Source organism: Lolium perenne, chromosome 6 (assembly GCF_019359855.2).
Source record: "Lolium perenne isolate Kyuss_39 chromosome 6, Kyuss_2.0, whole genome shotgun sequence".
In the NCBI taxonomy this organism is placed as follows: Eukaryota; Viridiplantae; Streptophyta; class Magnoliopsida; order Poales; family Poaceae; genus Lolium; species Lolium perenne.
The window spans coordinates 236,582,623-236,597,436 of NC_067249.2; the positions used below are offsets into that span (position 1 = coordinate 236,582,623).

Consider the following 14,814-nt stretch of genomic DNA (forward strand, 5'->3'; position numbering starts at 1 on the left):
ACGACCAGTCCCTGACCAGCGGGGACGAAGACCTTCAGCTCCTTGCCGTCGGGGAACTGAAGTCGGAGAGCGAGGACGATCAGTTCCCCTGGGACGGCTGCCCCACCTCTGAAGAAAAGGAAGAGGAAGACGACGATGACGACGACGACTCCCTCGAGGGCTACCCGCCAGCGAAGCGCCTCCGCATGTGGTGGGACGACGACAGCAGCGACGATGAAGATGAAGATGAAGCTCCCGTAGAGGGCTATGGGAGCAGCGACGAGGAAACCATCGGCAGCAGTGCCGATGAGAGTTCCGAGGATGACGACGAAGGAAGCGATGGCCCATAGATTAGGATCTACTAGTGTAGGCCTAGTAGGAGTAGATTGGTCAATAGACCCTTCTTTTGTTCTTCCTTCCTAAGAAATCGGCTCTTTCTCTGTAAGAAATCCTCTTATCAATGAAGAAAATCCTTTAATTAATTTTTGCTCCCTTGCCGATTGTCGAATGGAGTCGCCGTACAGGGAGCCGATAGCAGAACATCGGCTCATGTCGCTGCCTGAGGCCAAGCTGTTGTATAAACTTATTTCGCTAAAGTCGATATCAGCGTATCGGCTTTGTTTTCTGAAGTCGATGCCCGCGCATCGGCTGTACTTGCATACTGTTAATCTCCATATGTCTTCTCAAGTCGATGTCTGTGCATCGGCTGTGATTTTCTTACTATTTATGATTTCTTTTACTGGCCGATTCTGAAATCGGCCCCCACATCTTACTGTCCATCATCCCACATGCTTGGGAAATATTTCTTGAGGTGTTGACCATTTACAGCCACTGGGAATTTTTCGCCGCTCAACTCTTCCAGCATGTATGCATTACCCTTCAAGGCCTGGACAACTTTGTACGGACCGTGCCAATTAGGAGACCATTTGCCATATGCCTTATCCCTGGTTCCCAATGGTAACACAGCTTCCCACACAAGATCACCAACTTGGAACTCCTTTGGCCTAACCTTTTTGTTGTAAGCACGAGCCACCCTGGCTTTGTTCTCCTTAATCTTCTCCAACGACCAAAGCCTGAGTTCTGTTGCGTCTTCAATAGTGTCGCTCATCAAAGCTGCATATTCTTCACCGTCGATCATTCTGAAACGTGACACGTCTTGATCCAGCCGTAATTTCCCAAGGCAATACAGCTTCCTGTCCATAGACAAGCTGGTACGGCGAAGTCTTTATGGCTCCATGGCACGACATGCGGTAGGCCCATAGTGCTTCTGATAACTTCTCATGCCAATCCCGAGGGTTCTCGTCGATTTTTCTCTTGATCAACTTGATCAGACTCTGATTGGACGCCTCAGCCTGCCCGTTAGCTTGAGCATAGTACGGGGATGATCGGATCAATTTAACCCCTAAGTCATCACAGAACTTCCTGAATTCTTTAGAAGTAAAGACCGAACCCCCATCGGTCGTGATAGTTTGGGGAATCCCAAATCTATGAATGACGTGTTCTTTCACAAATTTGATCACATCTTCTGATTTCACCTTTTTCATAGGGACGGCTTCCACCCACTTAGTGAAGTAATCTGTGATAACCAAAATCCATTCATGCTTTTTCCCTGACGCCGGATGGATTTTGCCGATCATATCCATGCCCCACCCCCGAAACGGCCAAGGTTTGATGATTGGGTTCATCGCTGATGCTGGCACCATCTGAATCTTTCCAAACATCTGACACGCTTGGCACCCCTTGTAATAATTGAAGCAATCTTCAAGCATAGTGGGCCAATAAAACCCTGATCGCCTGATCAACCACTTCATCTTATGAGCCGACTGATGCGTTCCACAGGCGCCTTCATGCACCTCATGTAAAAGCCGATTAGATTCAGTCGGTCCTAGGCACTTGAGTAGCAACCCCTCCAATGTCCTGTAAAACATGTCGTCTCCTATAAGGACATACTTCATGGCTTTGTATCTAACCCGTTTCGGTGCCCCCCGAGCCGAATCTTTTAAATAATCGAAGATCTCGGCTCTCCAATCATTCTGTTCCAGGAATTGTATCTGAACTTCCTGTCCGTCGGCTATGTCTATGTAGCCTGACGCCATTTGTGCGAGATTGTTGGCATCGGTATTCTGGGATCTTGGGATCCAATTAAAGTTGATGTACCGAAACTGTGTCATCAACTCACGGCATTCCATCCAATATGGGAAAAGCGATTCACTTTCGCAATTATATTCATCCGTGAGCTGGTTAATCACCAACTTTGAGTCTCCAAAGAGCTCTACAGCTTCCGCTCCAGCTTCCAATAACAATTCCATTCCCTTGCGTATTGCCTCATATTCTGCTACGTTATTGGTGCAAGGGGTAGATAATCTGATGGAGAAGGAGTATTCTGCTCCCCGAGGCGACACAAGCAGAATGCCGATGCCACAACCACCGTCACAAACCGATCCATCGAAGAACATAGCCCATGCTCGTATAGATAGTGCTGCTATATTGGTACTGATTCGTTCAGCGATGAGATCGGCCAACGCTTGGCCCTTGACTGCCCTCGCCGGCTGGTACCGGAGATCAAATTCTGACAGCGCCAACATCCACTTACCGAGTCGGCCTTTCAAAACAGGAGCCGACAACATGTGCTTGACAACGTCCGATTTACAGATGACGATGATTTCTGCCGTCAGAAGGATGTGATGAAGCTTGGTGCAAGTAAAGAACAGGCAGAGGCAAAGTTTCTCGACCTCAGGATATCTTGTCTCCGCGTCCAGCATCCTTCTGCTGAGGTAGAAAACGACTCTCTCAACGCCCTCATAGAGTTGCACCACTACCGAAGCAATGGACGTGTCAGCTACTGACAGGTAGATGTAGAATGGCCTGTCTTGCTGGGGCGGAACTAATACAGGCGGTGTTGTCAGATATCGCTTGATTTCATCAAACGCCTGTTGCTGTTCTGCCCCCCAGTGAAACTCGTCGTCAGATTTAGTCTTCACCAACGCCATGAACGGCTCGATTCGTCCTGACAAATTAGAGATGAACCGCCGGACGAAATTGATCTTGCCGATGAGGCATTGGAGCTCCTTTTTCGTGGTGGGCGGCTGCATGGTGCGCACCGCCTCCTGACTTTTCAGGCCGATCTCAATTCCCCGCTCATGAACCAGAAAACCTAGGAATTGACCAGCCGTCACGCCAAAAGCGCACTTCTTCGGATTCATTCTCAGCCCGAATTTCCGAGTTCGTTCTAGGACGCGCCGTAAATCGTCCAAATGCCCTTCCATGGAGACCGATTTGACCACCACGTCGTCGATATAGATCTCCACCAACTTGCCGATCAGATCATGAAATATATAATTCATGGCTCGTTGGTATGTTGCACCAGCATTCTTTAGTCCAAAGGTCATGACCACGTACTCAAACAAGCCTACTGCCCCTGGTACTCTGAATGCGGTCTTGTGTATATCTTCCGGAGCCATGAAAATCTGGTTATAACCGGCGTTGCCGTCCATGAAGCTCAACACCTTGTGGCCAGCAGCAGCGTTTATCAATGTTTCTGCCACGGGCATTGGATATTCGTCCTTTGGGGTGGCTCTGTTAAGATCTCGGAAATCGATGGCCACGCGCCATCGGCCGTCCTTCTTCTCCACCGGAACGATACTGGAAATCCACTCAGCATACCTGCATGGCCTGATGAATCCAGCGGCCAACATTTTCTCGATTTCCTTCTTGACTTCTTCCAGGATCTCGGCCCTCATCTGACGTGCTCGCTGTTGGAACGGCCGAAATCCTTTCTTAAGGGGGAGCCGATGCTCAATGATGCTCCTGTCCAACCCAGGCATCTCCGTGTAATCCCATGCAAAGCAATCTGGGTATTCCTTCAACAGGGCTATCATCTGTCCCCTGAGCTGTGGATCTAACTTCTTGCTGATAAAAGTAGGTCGAGGTTTGTCCCCGGGACCGATGTCGACTTCTTCTAGCTCATCAGCTGATGTAAACCCGTACCCCAGCTTTCCGTCACCTGTGAGGTCGACGCCACATACCGGGAGAGCATGTGATACGGATACTACGGGCCGATCGCTAGCATCGGCTTCTACCTTGATCATTACCAAGACGTTTTGGCGGTGTCGGGGCCGATCGCATGGAGCAGCCTCCTCCTTATCTTTGCCACGAAAGCAGTTACCCCCGCCTTTTTCTCCATCCAGGGGGCGTCCCAGTTCTATCATGTTGACGCTGAACGAGTGCCCTGGTTGGCACCTCCCAGGATAAGTACCGTTGGTCCTGTCAACGGTGCGCGACGGTGAATGAGGCACTCCTGGTGCCGCCGATGTGCACGACAACGGCGGACGGGGCTGGAGTGGCATTTTTCCTCGGTAGGTCCTGAGAGCTGACTCTAATAGAGAGTGCTGATTCTTCATGACCTCCTTGACCATCCGAACGGCGACGTGCTCCAAAGTATTCACGAGGCTCTCGGAATGGAGACGCAACGAGTGAGCCACCATGCCACCAATCTCCTGGCGCACGGCCCTGGTACGTCCCTCTGACGGGACAGATAGATCCACTTCATCGAGTGCGCCTTCCGGTGAGAACCCTTTCTGCCTGATGCCATGGGTACGGGTTCTCTGAAAAGAGCCGATGAGGTCGGCTTCGAGGGTGGCCTTGATCTCGTCATGTTTCTTCTTGAGCTCAGTAGGCAGCTCCTCGTAGGTGACTGGCGTGCCGTCCGCCGCCATCTCAGATGCAGATGGCGATGTGGTTGATGTAGAAGATCGTCCCACCGAGCGTGCCAGAATGTGTTGATCGCCAAAACCCACCGGCGGGCAGCGGCCTGTCAACACGGTAGAGCCGGGAAGAGCCTAGAGCTGCGGCTGGCTGAGACCCCTCCGAGCGACGGCCCGCAATGCTCTTCTGGTCACACGCGGCGATGCGAAGTGCAAGGGCGTGCCACCTGACCTATACCTGGTCAGGAAGGTGATGGGGATGCCTCGCTTAGTTCCTGCATGGCATACACGTAAACATTAAATCAGAGCCTCGATCGGCTCTCAGGCTATCCTGTGAATCGGCTCAAAGAGCCGATCCACCCATGATCCGTACGGGGTGCACGAATACTTGGTGATCCTGCTTGATCAAGATAAAGCTAATGAGATCTACGACGATTTAGGGTTTTCACCGCATAATCGGATCATCCTACTCCAGGTTGGGCCTCGCGGCCACGCACGGTGCTCGTAAGCCGATCCTAAACAAGGCCACACAACCAACGTGACGTTGATCATCGGAACATCCTGTTTAGGACTTGCGAACGCCACCCTACGTGCCGCTGGATCCTCCCCCCCTTCGTAAGGCCTAACTATTGCAGATATTAAACTAATCCTTGCGGAGCAAGGAGCAATCGTAACGGATCAGATCTACTAGATGATGAACAAGCAGGGTGCCGCCCCCACGCCTGAGATAGGCGTGAGGGCGGCTAGACATGCGAGGGTTGCACTACATAAGCATGTTTATACGAAGAGCTATGCTAACCCTAACACATCTATGATAACTACGTTGCCCGCCATCAAAGACGCTTCAGTACGGGCAACGCATGAACAACGTGGGGCTTGTGCTGCCTAGATCGCAAGATGCGATCTAGGCAGCATGTCGCTTACCTGATTGAAACCCTCGAGACGAAGGAGTTGGCGATGCGCCGAGATTGGTTTGTTTTGGGGTGAACGTTGTGTTGTTGTTTATTCCATAAACCCTAGATACATATTTATAGTCCGGCGGACTTTCTAATTCGGACGTGCACCTAACCGTGCACGGGTAAAACTCTAACTTCTAACTTAAGACACGATCTAATAAATTACAGATAAACGGGCAATCTAGCCCAACTTTGCATATAAGGCCGATCTTCGTATTCTCTCCATATATAACCTTCAAGCTTATCTTGATCGTGGCCCACCTCCGACGTGGTCAAATTCTGGTGATAACAGAACCATAGATTTGTTGGAACCATAGATTGTATGCATGTGTTTGAACCATAGATGTTAAATTTTGCTAGATTGTATGCATTGTATACAAAGATGTTTGAAATGGCTATGTATGTGTTGAAATGGGTATGTAAGTGTTGAATGTGTATGTGTAGGAACCCTAGATATGTATGTATCCTAGATTTGTGGAGGAACCCTAGGCATCAAATTTCATGAATGTGTATGTGAAGGAATAACTCATATGGTGTTCTATCCCTAGATATGAATGTATATGTATGTATTTGATGTATTTGTGATGGCTTATTTGGATATATTATCATGTATGTGTTGCTCATAATATGTTGTATTTGTGTAAACATGTAGGATGGTGTGGCTCCTGGATCAAGAGTATGACAGGGATCACCGGGCTGTTCATATGACGGAGAGGACAACGGATCTTCACCCTTTGAAGATTCGTTACCATGGCACAGTGGATATACCGTATGACGAGAGGTACACGGAGTTCATCGAGCCTACCGGTCTTCTCCCGTTCATATCCCTTGTAAGCCGTGGGGGGCCGAACATGAACCCCTCGGCACTCACCGCCCTTGTCGACCGGTGGAGGCCGGAGACGCACACCTTCCACTTGAGGGCCGGCGAGATGGCCCCTACTCTCCAGGATGTTTCCATGATCCTTGGACTACCTATTCAGGGCGAGCCACTGTGTATGAACACAACTTCTGATGGGTGGCGCCAGCAGATGGAGGCGCTTATTGGCAGGGCTCCTCCGGCGCCAGCAAATCCAAAGGAGAGAGCTCCTGCCGGCGCGTCTTTCTCTTGGATTAGGACTAACTTTGGACAATGCCCGAAAGGGGCCAACAGGGACACTCTGAGGACGTACACCCGCGTGTACTTATGGTACATGATTTCGAGGACTCTCTTTCCTAATAGTGGGGGGAAGCTGGCCCATTGGTGTTGGCTGAGGGCGCTTACGGTGTTGGAGCACCGGTGGAGTTGGGGAACAGCGGCACTTGCCTACCTCTACCGGCAGGTGATGATTTGTTCTATGTACTATTTTCCTATAGTAGTGTGCTAGACAAAGTACTAACCAAATGTCTTATGTACGCAGTTGGACGAAGCTTGTCGCAGGACTGGGAGCATGACTGGGAGCGGCGGTATTGGTGGATGCATGCTCCTACTTTCCGTATGGAGCTGGGACCGCCTATCAGTTGGGCGTCCCAGGGTACTCAACGAGAGGCCATGGCCTCATCACCATGAGAACCTTGATCGTGAGCCGACTTGGGCATACCTTTGGGACAATGTCTCGGAGATGACGAGCGATCCAATGGTCATGTACAGGCAGTACACTGCGGAGTTGGACACTCTTACCGCTGAGCAGGTAACCGATCACTCTTTTGCAATCCTAGTTTTCATTGATTCTACTGACATGTTCTAAATTCTGAGATATTTGTATGCTGCAGGTGGAATGGGAGCCATATGGTAGCTACTACCATATTGGCGCGGGGATGGCTGACCTCAACCACAAGTGCACGGAGGAGGCGTGGTTCTGGCGTATGCGCTGCCCACTCATATGCATGTGGCTTGTTGAACACCACCAGCCGCACAGAGTGATGAGACAGTTTGGGCTGTATCAGGAGTGCCCACCTCAGTGGCAAGACACGGACAAGGCGCTTCATAGGTAAACTTCTGGAATCATGCGATGGAAGATTCTTGATAGAAGAGGTACAATCTAACTTCTTGATTCTTGCAGGCTTGATAGGCAGCGGCAGAGGAAGATCACAAATTGGCCAGTTCATCATAGCGTCCACGTCGCAGCATTCATACACTGTTTGGAAGCGACACGGAATGCTGGCCCTGAGGAGATTGTGCCTCGCGACTTGGCCACTTTCAACAACTACCTCGAGTGGTTCCATGAAAACACGCGTATCGAGTTAGTGAAGCACGCGTATGCTGAGGACATCTTGGACGACCCCATCGAGTTTGATGAGGTCACCTTTGCTCGCAGAGGGGGATCGACTTCTATTGCTTCCAAGCTGAACTTCGTGGTAATGGATTCTCTCACGAACTAGTACATCATCTAGATTGCAATGTGCTCGCTTAAATTGTGTATGCTATGTTTGTCACAGCGGACGGAGATCCAAAAAACAGCTCATGAGTGCGAGATTATGTGGGAGCAGAGCGGGAGAGATGAAAAGCCTGTCGGACCGTTGCGGCATTTCATTAAGGTATGATCACCAACTTTGAATGTACGCTATTATGTTCTGGTGCCTTTGTAACCATGAGTTTCATGACGCAGAACACTGCACGAAAGATGCGGCGGTTAGCCAACTTGCTAGGTTGCCGCGAAGGCGAAATTCCTACATCCTCTTCTTCTGAAGAGCGGGAGGTATGGACTATTTTGTTGCTGTCAAACATGTTCTTACTAATTTCAACTTTTGTAATCTCATGTGTTCATGTTTGTGAAGATTCCTGACGACGAGGAAATTCTGAGTCAAAGCATACCTCCAAAGCATACCTCCAAGCAAGCCCCACGGTCAGCTTACCAGTTGAAGCCAAGGGGCAAGGGTCCAAACCGGTACACTCCGGAAGATTATGTCAACCGAGGAAAGAAGGTTGTCACTGAGGAGGATGAGGGGCCGCCGCAGAGATCATCTTTGTCGAGGATGAGGAACGACGAGCCGTTATCTTCAGAGGAGGAGGAGCAGGAGGAGCAGGAGGAGCAGCAGCAACAAGAGCCACGGCAGCGGACGAAGAGGATGACCGTCCGGAAGCAGCCCGCGAGGACGGCACGTCGAGGACGACACTAGGATGTGCTACGTGTTGTTGTGAACTATATCTTCATAAGTATCGAGTTGTGAACCCTATATCATTTCGAACAATGTCTGTAATGCTACTTGTTGTTTGAATCTACTTGCTACGATGTGAGCTATGAAGTGTTATATGTGTATGTTCTGAGATCGCTACTTGTTGTATCCAATGAAAACTGTTGGAGTTTGGTTGGATTTTTCATGTTTTTAACACAAGTCAATGTGTGGCGCCCTTCCCACTGGCGCCACACTGCACTGTGTGGCGCCCGTGGCATCGGCGCCACACGTGCCAACATATATCAACTTTTGGGTCGAAAACATCCAGGGGCTTCGGACGTCTGGGACTTAGCCGTTTTGGCGACCCTCTTTGTGTGGCGCCCGTGGCATCGGCGCTACACATAGAGGCTCGCCAAAACGGCTAAGTCCCAGACGAATTGTCTCACAGTATTATTTGGGCAATAAGTTGGCATGTGTGGCGCCGATGGGAGGGGCGCCACACATGCTGCCACGTCGGCTCGGCGCACCAGCTCAGCATCGAGGGCGCCACATCGGCTGGGAGAGTGGCGCCGGCAGGAGGGGCGCCACACTGGCATGTGTGGCGCCCATGAGAGGGGCACCACACAAAAGGGTTAGATGGGTGAAATAGTTTCATCGGAGGGTCAGTCTGTGCTTTTCTTTAACTTTTGAGTTATTTTGTGCAAATCGCCCAGTGCCGACACCGGGGCATGTAAAATACTAGATGCCTGAGCTAGATTGAAAACAAAAAAGATAGATTCCGTTTATTGAACCCATCAATCAACGTGTTGTTTCAGATCAAAGAGAGCATAATTATTTTCCATGGGATCTCTTGAATGGAATTATCAAGTGAGTAGATTAATTGGATTTATACAGTATTTCTGTTATCCACTTAAACATATTTGTTCTTCCTTTTTTGGTATTCGAGTTGAAGAATATGAAAGCACATGTGAGTGATATAATCAAATTTAGACAAAAATATTAGATAAAATTCAGAAAATACTAAAAAAATCACACATATAGAGAATATATGCATGTATGTGCATAACTTTTTCGAAACTTAAACATAAACTAGGTCCATTTTCTCTTTTTCTTTGCAGAGGCCACAAATGATTGCATTTTTTCTTGAAAAAATTGCACGAATAAGTTTATGTCAGTGTTTATGTGTACGGATTTTCTGAAGTTAAAAAATACAAGGTTACATATTTTAGAACTTAGGATCGAGACCCGAGATCATTCAAGTATTTACTGTGGGCTCTCATTAGTAGTTCATGGCCACCCTATGATCACTTGTCCCACTATCAAGCACGCTATATATGAAGAGTGGGTTTGAGAACAATACCACTATCACTTACTAGCCATTAAATAAATTGGTCTGGCCCAAAAAAAAATAATTATGAATCACGTACGGTCTTGAATCTAATGGTTCTTCGACTACACTTGAAATAGAAAATAGGAAGCTTTGTTTTTTTTATCGGATGAGTATCGGGGTTAGGTCATGGCATGGGAAGGCGCAATATGGAAGCGCGGCCTCAACGAGGCTTGGCTCACGTTCAACGTCAAACAAGTTCTACCCTCAACAAAGCTTGGCTTACACTCGGGTAAAATGTCAAACAAGATTCTACCACAAAAACAAATGAATCAAGCATGAAAGCTCGTAATGGTCATAAAACACTATGGTAAAGTTAGCACAATCACCAAAAGAGTTATGTGGGTGTCTTGTTTTATGAGGTTTTTACTCTTATTTTTTGGGGTACAAGGTTATACTTAATGAAAAGCCCAGTGATTCCAATGTCCAAGAGTGTGATATGAGTGTATAGATCATTATGTGGTGCACTGTACATAATATGGGCACTCATGTTTTCTACAGTTGGTAGCGGTACAGAAGAAGAAGGGCAAAGAAGAAAAGTGAGCGGAGAGATAGGTAAGGGGCTTAGAGAGAGAGAGAGAGAGAGAGAGAGAGAGAGAGAGAGAGAGAGAGAGAGAGAGAGAGAGAGAGAGAGAGAGAGAGAGAGAGAGAGAGAGAGAGAGAGAGAGAGAGAGAGAGAGAGAGAGAGAGAGAGAGAGAGAGGGAGGGAGAGAGAGAGAGAGGGAGAGAGAGGGAGAGGGAGAGGGAGAGGGAGAGGGAGAGGGAGAGGGAGAGGGAGAGGGGGAGAGGGAGAGGGAGAGGGAGAGGGAGAGGGAGAGGGAGAGGGAGAGAGGGAGAGGGAGAGGGAGAGGGAGAGAGAGAGAGAGAGAGAGAGAGAGAGAGAGAGAGAGAGAGAGAGGGAGATGGAAGCCCGGCCTCGACGAGGCTTGGCTCAGGTCCAACGTCAAACACGATTCTACCCTCAATAAGGCTTGGCTCACACTCAGCGCTTCTGCTCCGGTGCTCCCCCCTTGAGGAAAACTGGAATCGTTAAAACACATCAACGGTTCAGATCACGCGATACCTCTTCGGATTTAGGGTTAGTTTCGTCATTTCACGTTTCTGACAGATACGTAAAAGCCCTGTACAGGCCCGTATGGCCCGCGACTGTGCTGTACGTATTCTCTGTACCGTCTTGTACGTGGCGAAGTCACGTGCGTGTACTGAAGCGGAAGGGACGTATAAAACCTTCGTCGGCTGCTCCGCCTCCCTCGCCCCACCATTTCCCCCCCAAATCAGGTACTGGAGACGGAGAAAACCCTCTCTCTCGGCCACTTCATATTCTCCACTCCCGCTCCACTGCTAGTTCTCTTCTCAAATCCCTTCTTCTCCGTGCATTTCCATCGAATCGGAGGCCGATGGAGGGTAGCAGCTCCACCGCGAGGGCGGCCGATGCTGCGTTGGTCAAGAACACCGGCGCTCCTTGCGTGGCGGAGGCAGATGTGGTGCCGGGTGGATGGAGCCGTCGTGGTGCGGCCGCGTCGGGCGGAGGCTTGGTGCTGACGGTGGCGGATGAGCAGGAGCACGGACTCGGCGGCGAGATCGTGCCGGATCTGAATGTGCAGCCAATGGCGGAAGACCCTCTGGTATGTGCTATCCTCTCAACTCCTCAGCTTATTTGCCCTTATTTGATGGTGATTAGGGTTAGATCAAACTGAAGAACAGACGAATCATATATGATTTGTGATTAGGGCTTGATTACTGCGGACCAAATGGATCTAGCAGATTGTCCTATGGTTTGTGTATGTTGGCAAGGTTTTTTTTTAATCTGGTTTGACATCCGTGTGCATTCGTAGTTAAGGGGGGTTTTATTGTCATGTGACCCCAATTTATATACCCTGTGCACAATTTATCTGGTTTGATTACTGCGTGCACAATTTATTTGTTAGTAGTATCATCAATTGTTTGCTACAGAGCTTCATTAGTATGTTTTTATTACATGATTGCATAATTGCTTTAGGATTCACATTGATTTCTAAATCTATGGTAATGTTGTTGTGCTCCAGGAGTGTTATCTTGCTATGATGGCAACAACATTGACATAATAATTTGTTCCCTGCATTTATTTTGTAAAAAATATTATGCAGTCACAGGTTATGTTCAATTTTATCAATTAGTATATATACATGATTGTACACAAACATATGGGAAAATATGTAGTTACTATAATTGTACATCACCACAGTATGAATAATAGCATGTGTATCTATTATTTGAAAAGGTATGATTTGGCAGGACCTCCACTTATGGGTGTTAGAAGCTAAAAACCCCTAAATGCTGCTTAGTTAACATCTTATGGTGATAATTATTGCTTATTATTATGGTACTGCTGCTCCAGGGGCATTCCCATTTGTGCATAAGATATTTCCCTTTTCAGAATGTGTTGTAATCTATTAATTCCACCTGTATTAAACATGCTTTATGTAGTAATATTTAACATGCTTTGTATAGTAAGGTATAGTTGTCATGTTTTGAAAGTACAGTTGTAAATTAGAATGTGCTACATTTCTTTGAAGCACCTATAATGTAGTAATGATTGCTATAGAATCTGGACTCTATTTCCTCTATGAAATTTATTATTATGAGCAACATTATGGTAAGGTGAAACATAATATTGACTATGATTACTCTATGATATTAAGATCAGTATTAATGATAGGTTGACAGAATTATGTTTCACCTTAACATAGTAGGAGAAATATAATGTTACTGGCCTGTTATTGTAATGATTGCAATAAGGATTTGTAGTATATGTGTTATGCTGGTATGATTGCAATTTAGATTGACATAATAATCTGTATATATTCCATCAGCTTGGTGAGACCTCCTCTGTCCGCAAGAGGAAGTTTGAGGAGTTTGATGACTCGGAGGACTCTGGCCACTCCTACATTTCCTGCGAGGTCGAGTCCGGGGACGCCGTGTCGGTAAGAGAGCATTCTCAATATTGATTGTGCATGGTTGACAAGTTTATTGAACTCATTGCTGTACAATAGTTGTGACATATGATTGTGACATTGTTGTTTTGCAGTACAACTCAGATGCTTCATCTGATAATGAAGTCAGCAAGTACAATGTGCTGTCATATGAGAAGAAGGTGGAGGAGAAGATCTGGGCTGAGGGAATCAGTGCTTACATGAAACCTGATGGGAGGTACTACTGCAAGTTCCATCCCTCCAAGCAGGTTCCTAGGGATGGTATGCGTGAAGGACTTGTTAGCCATGTGAAGGAGGTGCACCCGAAGGATCTCCGCGACAAGGCGAACCATGCTGCCCTGAGGAAAGTACTGGAGTACTATGGTCAGGATTGACTGAATGCCTGAAAAAGTTAGTGAAGAAGTACATCATCAGTAGATATGATGATGTTAAGTAATGTATGTTATTAAGAACTGCTAGTTTATGTGTGCACCTTCTGTTATGGTGCGGTAACTATGTATGGACTTGCTAGGCATGTGAACTTTAGCTATGGTAGCTATGTATGCACTGTACCAGTGTGCTAGATGGTATGTAGCACACTGTGTTTGCTTTTGCTGGTTCTTCACTTTGTTATAAGATAAGTGAAGTTATGGATGGCTACAAAGTATTGTCAGCCTTTTTATCTACCATCCATGTTCTGTTGGAAAAATGGTAGTCCATAAATATTATCTTGTTTGCAAGGAAATGGTAATTCTAAAATTTTGCTTGTTTGAAAATTTGATAGTTCAGTAATATTGAGTTATGTACCAATTTGATCTCTGTCATAATGTATTCAATAGTTTAAAAAACATAGTAGATAAGTTACATGAATGAATAGCAAGCCGCTATGTGATGAGAATAGCAACCACCAATGTCATGAGAATAAAACAGAGTAGCAATTTCATATGTTCTTTGTATCTGATATTTCATATGTGAATTTAAAAAATCGAATTTGTAAAAAGTTCATATACAGAAAATGTACAAAAGATGCATTGAAGGTTGGCAGATCAACCCAACCTTGTATGTTTTCATTAATTTGTTTTAGAATTGTCCTTTATCTAAATATATACTTGAAAGTATAGTGATTTTTCGACCTCCTCCAAATCACCTCAAATTTTTATCACATTGTATGTAACACAAGAAAACATGGAATGTGACGATTTTTTTTCATTTTGAATATTTTTGAATTACTAATGGATGCTCCATGGTTGGGAGGTGCCGATACAAGGGTTTTAGGGTCAAAATGGGTCTACCATGGCCTAAAACATATCCAACCACCTTGGATGGGGCCAATATTTGGCACACTTGTGCATGGTGGTGTGCCCCACCCTTTTTTAATTGCTCTTTCTAGGTTGGTTTTTGCATTCATGGTGATCCCATGGTTGGGTGGTGCCGATACAAGGGTTTTAGGGTCAAAATGGGTCTACCATGGCCTAAAACATACCCAACCACCTTGGATGGGGCCAATATTTGGCACACTTGTGCATGGTGGTGTGCCCCACCCTTTTTTAATTGCTCTTTCTAGGTTGGTTTTTGCATTCATGGTGATCCCATGGTTGGGAGGTGCCGATACTAGGGTTTTAGGGTCAAAATGGGTCTACCATGGCCTAAAACATACCCAACCACCTTAGATGGGGCCAATATTTGGCACACTTGTGCATGGTGGTGTGCCCCACCCTTTTTTAATTGCTCTTTGTAGGTTGGTT

General features: G+C 47.0%; 2 protein-coding genes across 2 annotated transcripts; both read left to right on the forward strand.

Annotated features, from left to right (window-relative positions):
• Positions 1 to 7,047: 7,047 nt before the first annotated feature.
• Positions 7,048 to 9,481, forward strand: LOC139832655 (serine/threonine-protein phosphatase 7 long form homolog). The gene is made up of 4 exons (XM_071822463.1): positions 7,048 to 7,305; positions 7,388 to 7,605; positions 7,678 to 7,833; positions 9,445 to 9,481. Exons 1-4 carry the CDS (start codon positions 7,066 to 7,068, stop codon positions 9,479 to 9,481), a joined length of 651 nt encoding a protein of 216 aa, XP_071678564.1. The 5' UTR covers positions 7,048 to 7,065.
• Positions 9,482 to 11,110: 1,629 nt separating this feature from the next.
• On the forward strand, positions 11,111 to 13,755 carry LOC139832921 (uncharacterized). Its single transcript, XM_071822927.1, has 3 exons — positions 11,111 to 11,743; positions 12,971 to 13,081; positions 13,186 to 13,755. Exons 1-3 carry the CDS (start codon positions 11,516 to 11,518, stop codon positions 13,462 to 13,464), a joined length of 618 nt encoding a protein of 205 aa, XP_071679028.1. The 5' UTR covers positions 11,111 to 11,515; the 3' UTR covers positions 13,465 to 13,755.
• The last annotated feature ends 1,059 nt before the right edge of the window (positions 13,756 to 14,814 follow it).

Coding starts and splice junctions, on each gene's coding strand:
- LOC139832655 (XM_071822463.1), top strand. CDS start 7,066: ATGACTGGGAGCGGCGGTATTGGTGGATGCATGCTCCTACTTTCCGTA. Junction 7,306..7,387: donor ACACTCTTACCGCTGAGCAG/GTAACCGATCAC, acceptor TGTATGCTGCAG/GTGGAATGGGAGCCATATGG. Junction 7,834..9,444: donor TTCAACAACTACCTCGAGTG/GTTCCATGAAAA, acceptor CAAATCGCCCAG/TGCCGACACCGGGGCATGTA.
- LOC139832921 (XM_071822927.1), top strand. CDS start 11,516: ATGGAGGGTAGCAGCTCCACCGCGAGGGCGGCCGATGCTGCGTTGGTC. Junction 11,744..12,970: donor CAATGGCGGAAGACCCTCTG/GTATGTGCTATC, acceptor ATATTCCATCAG/CTTGGTGAGACCTCCTCTGT. Junction 13,082..13,185: donor AGTCCGGGGACGCCGTGTCG/GTAAGAGAGCAT, acceptor GTTGTTTTGCAG/TACAACTCAGATGCTTCATC.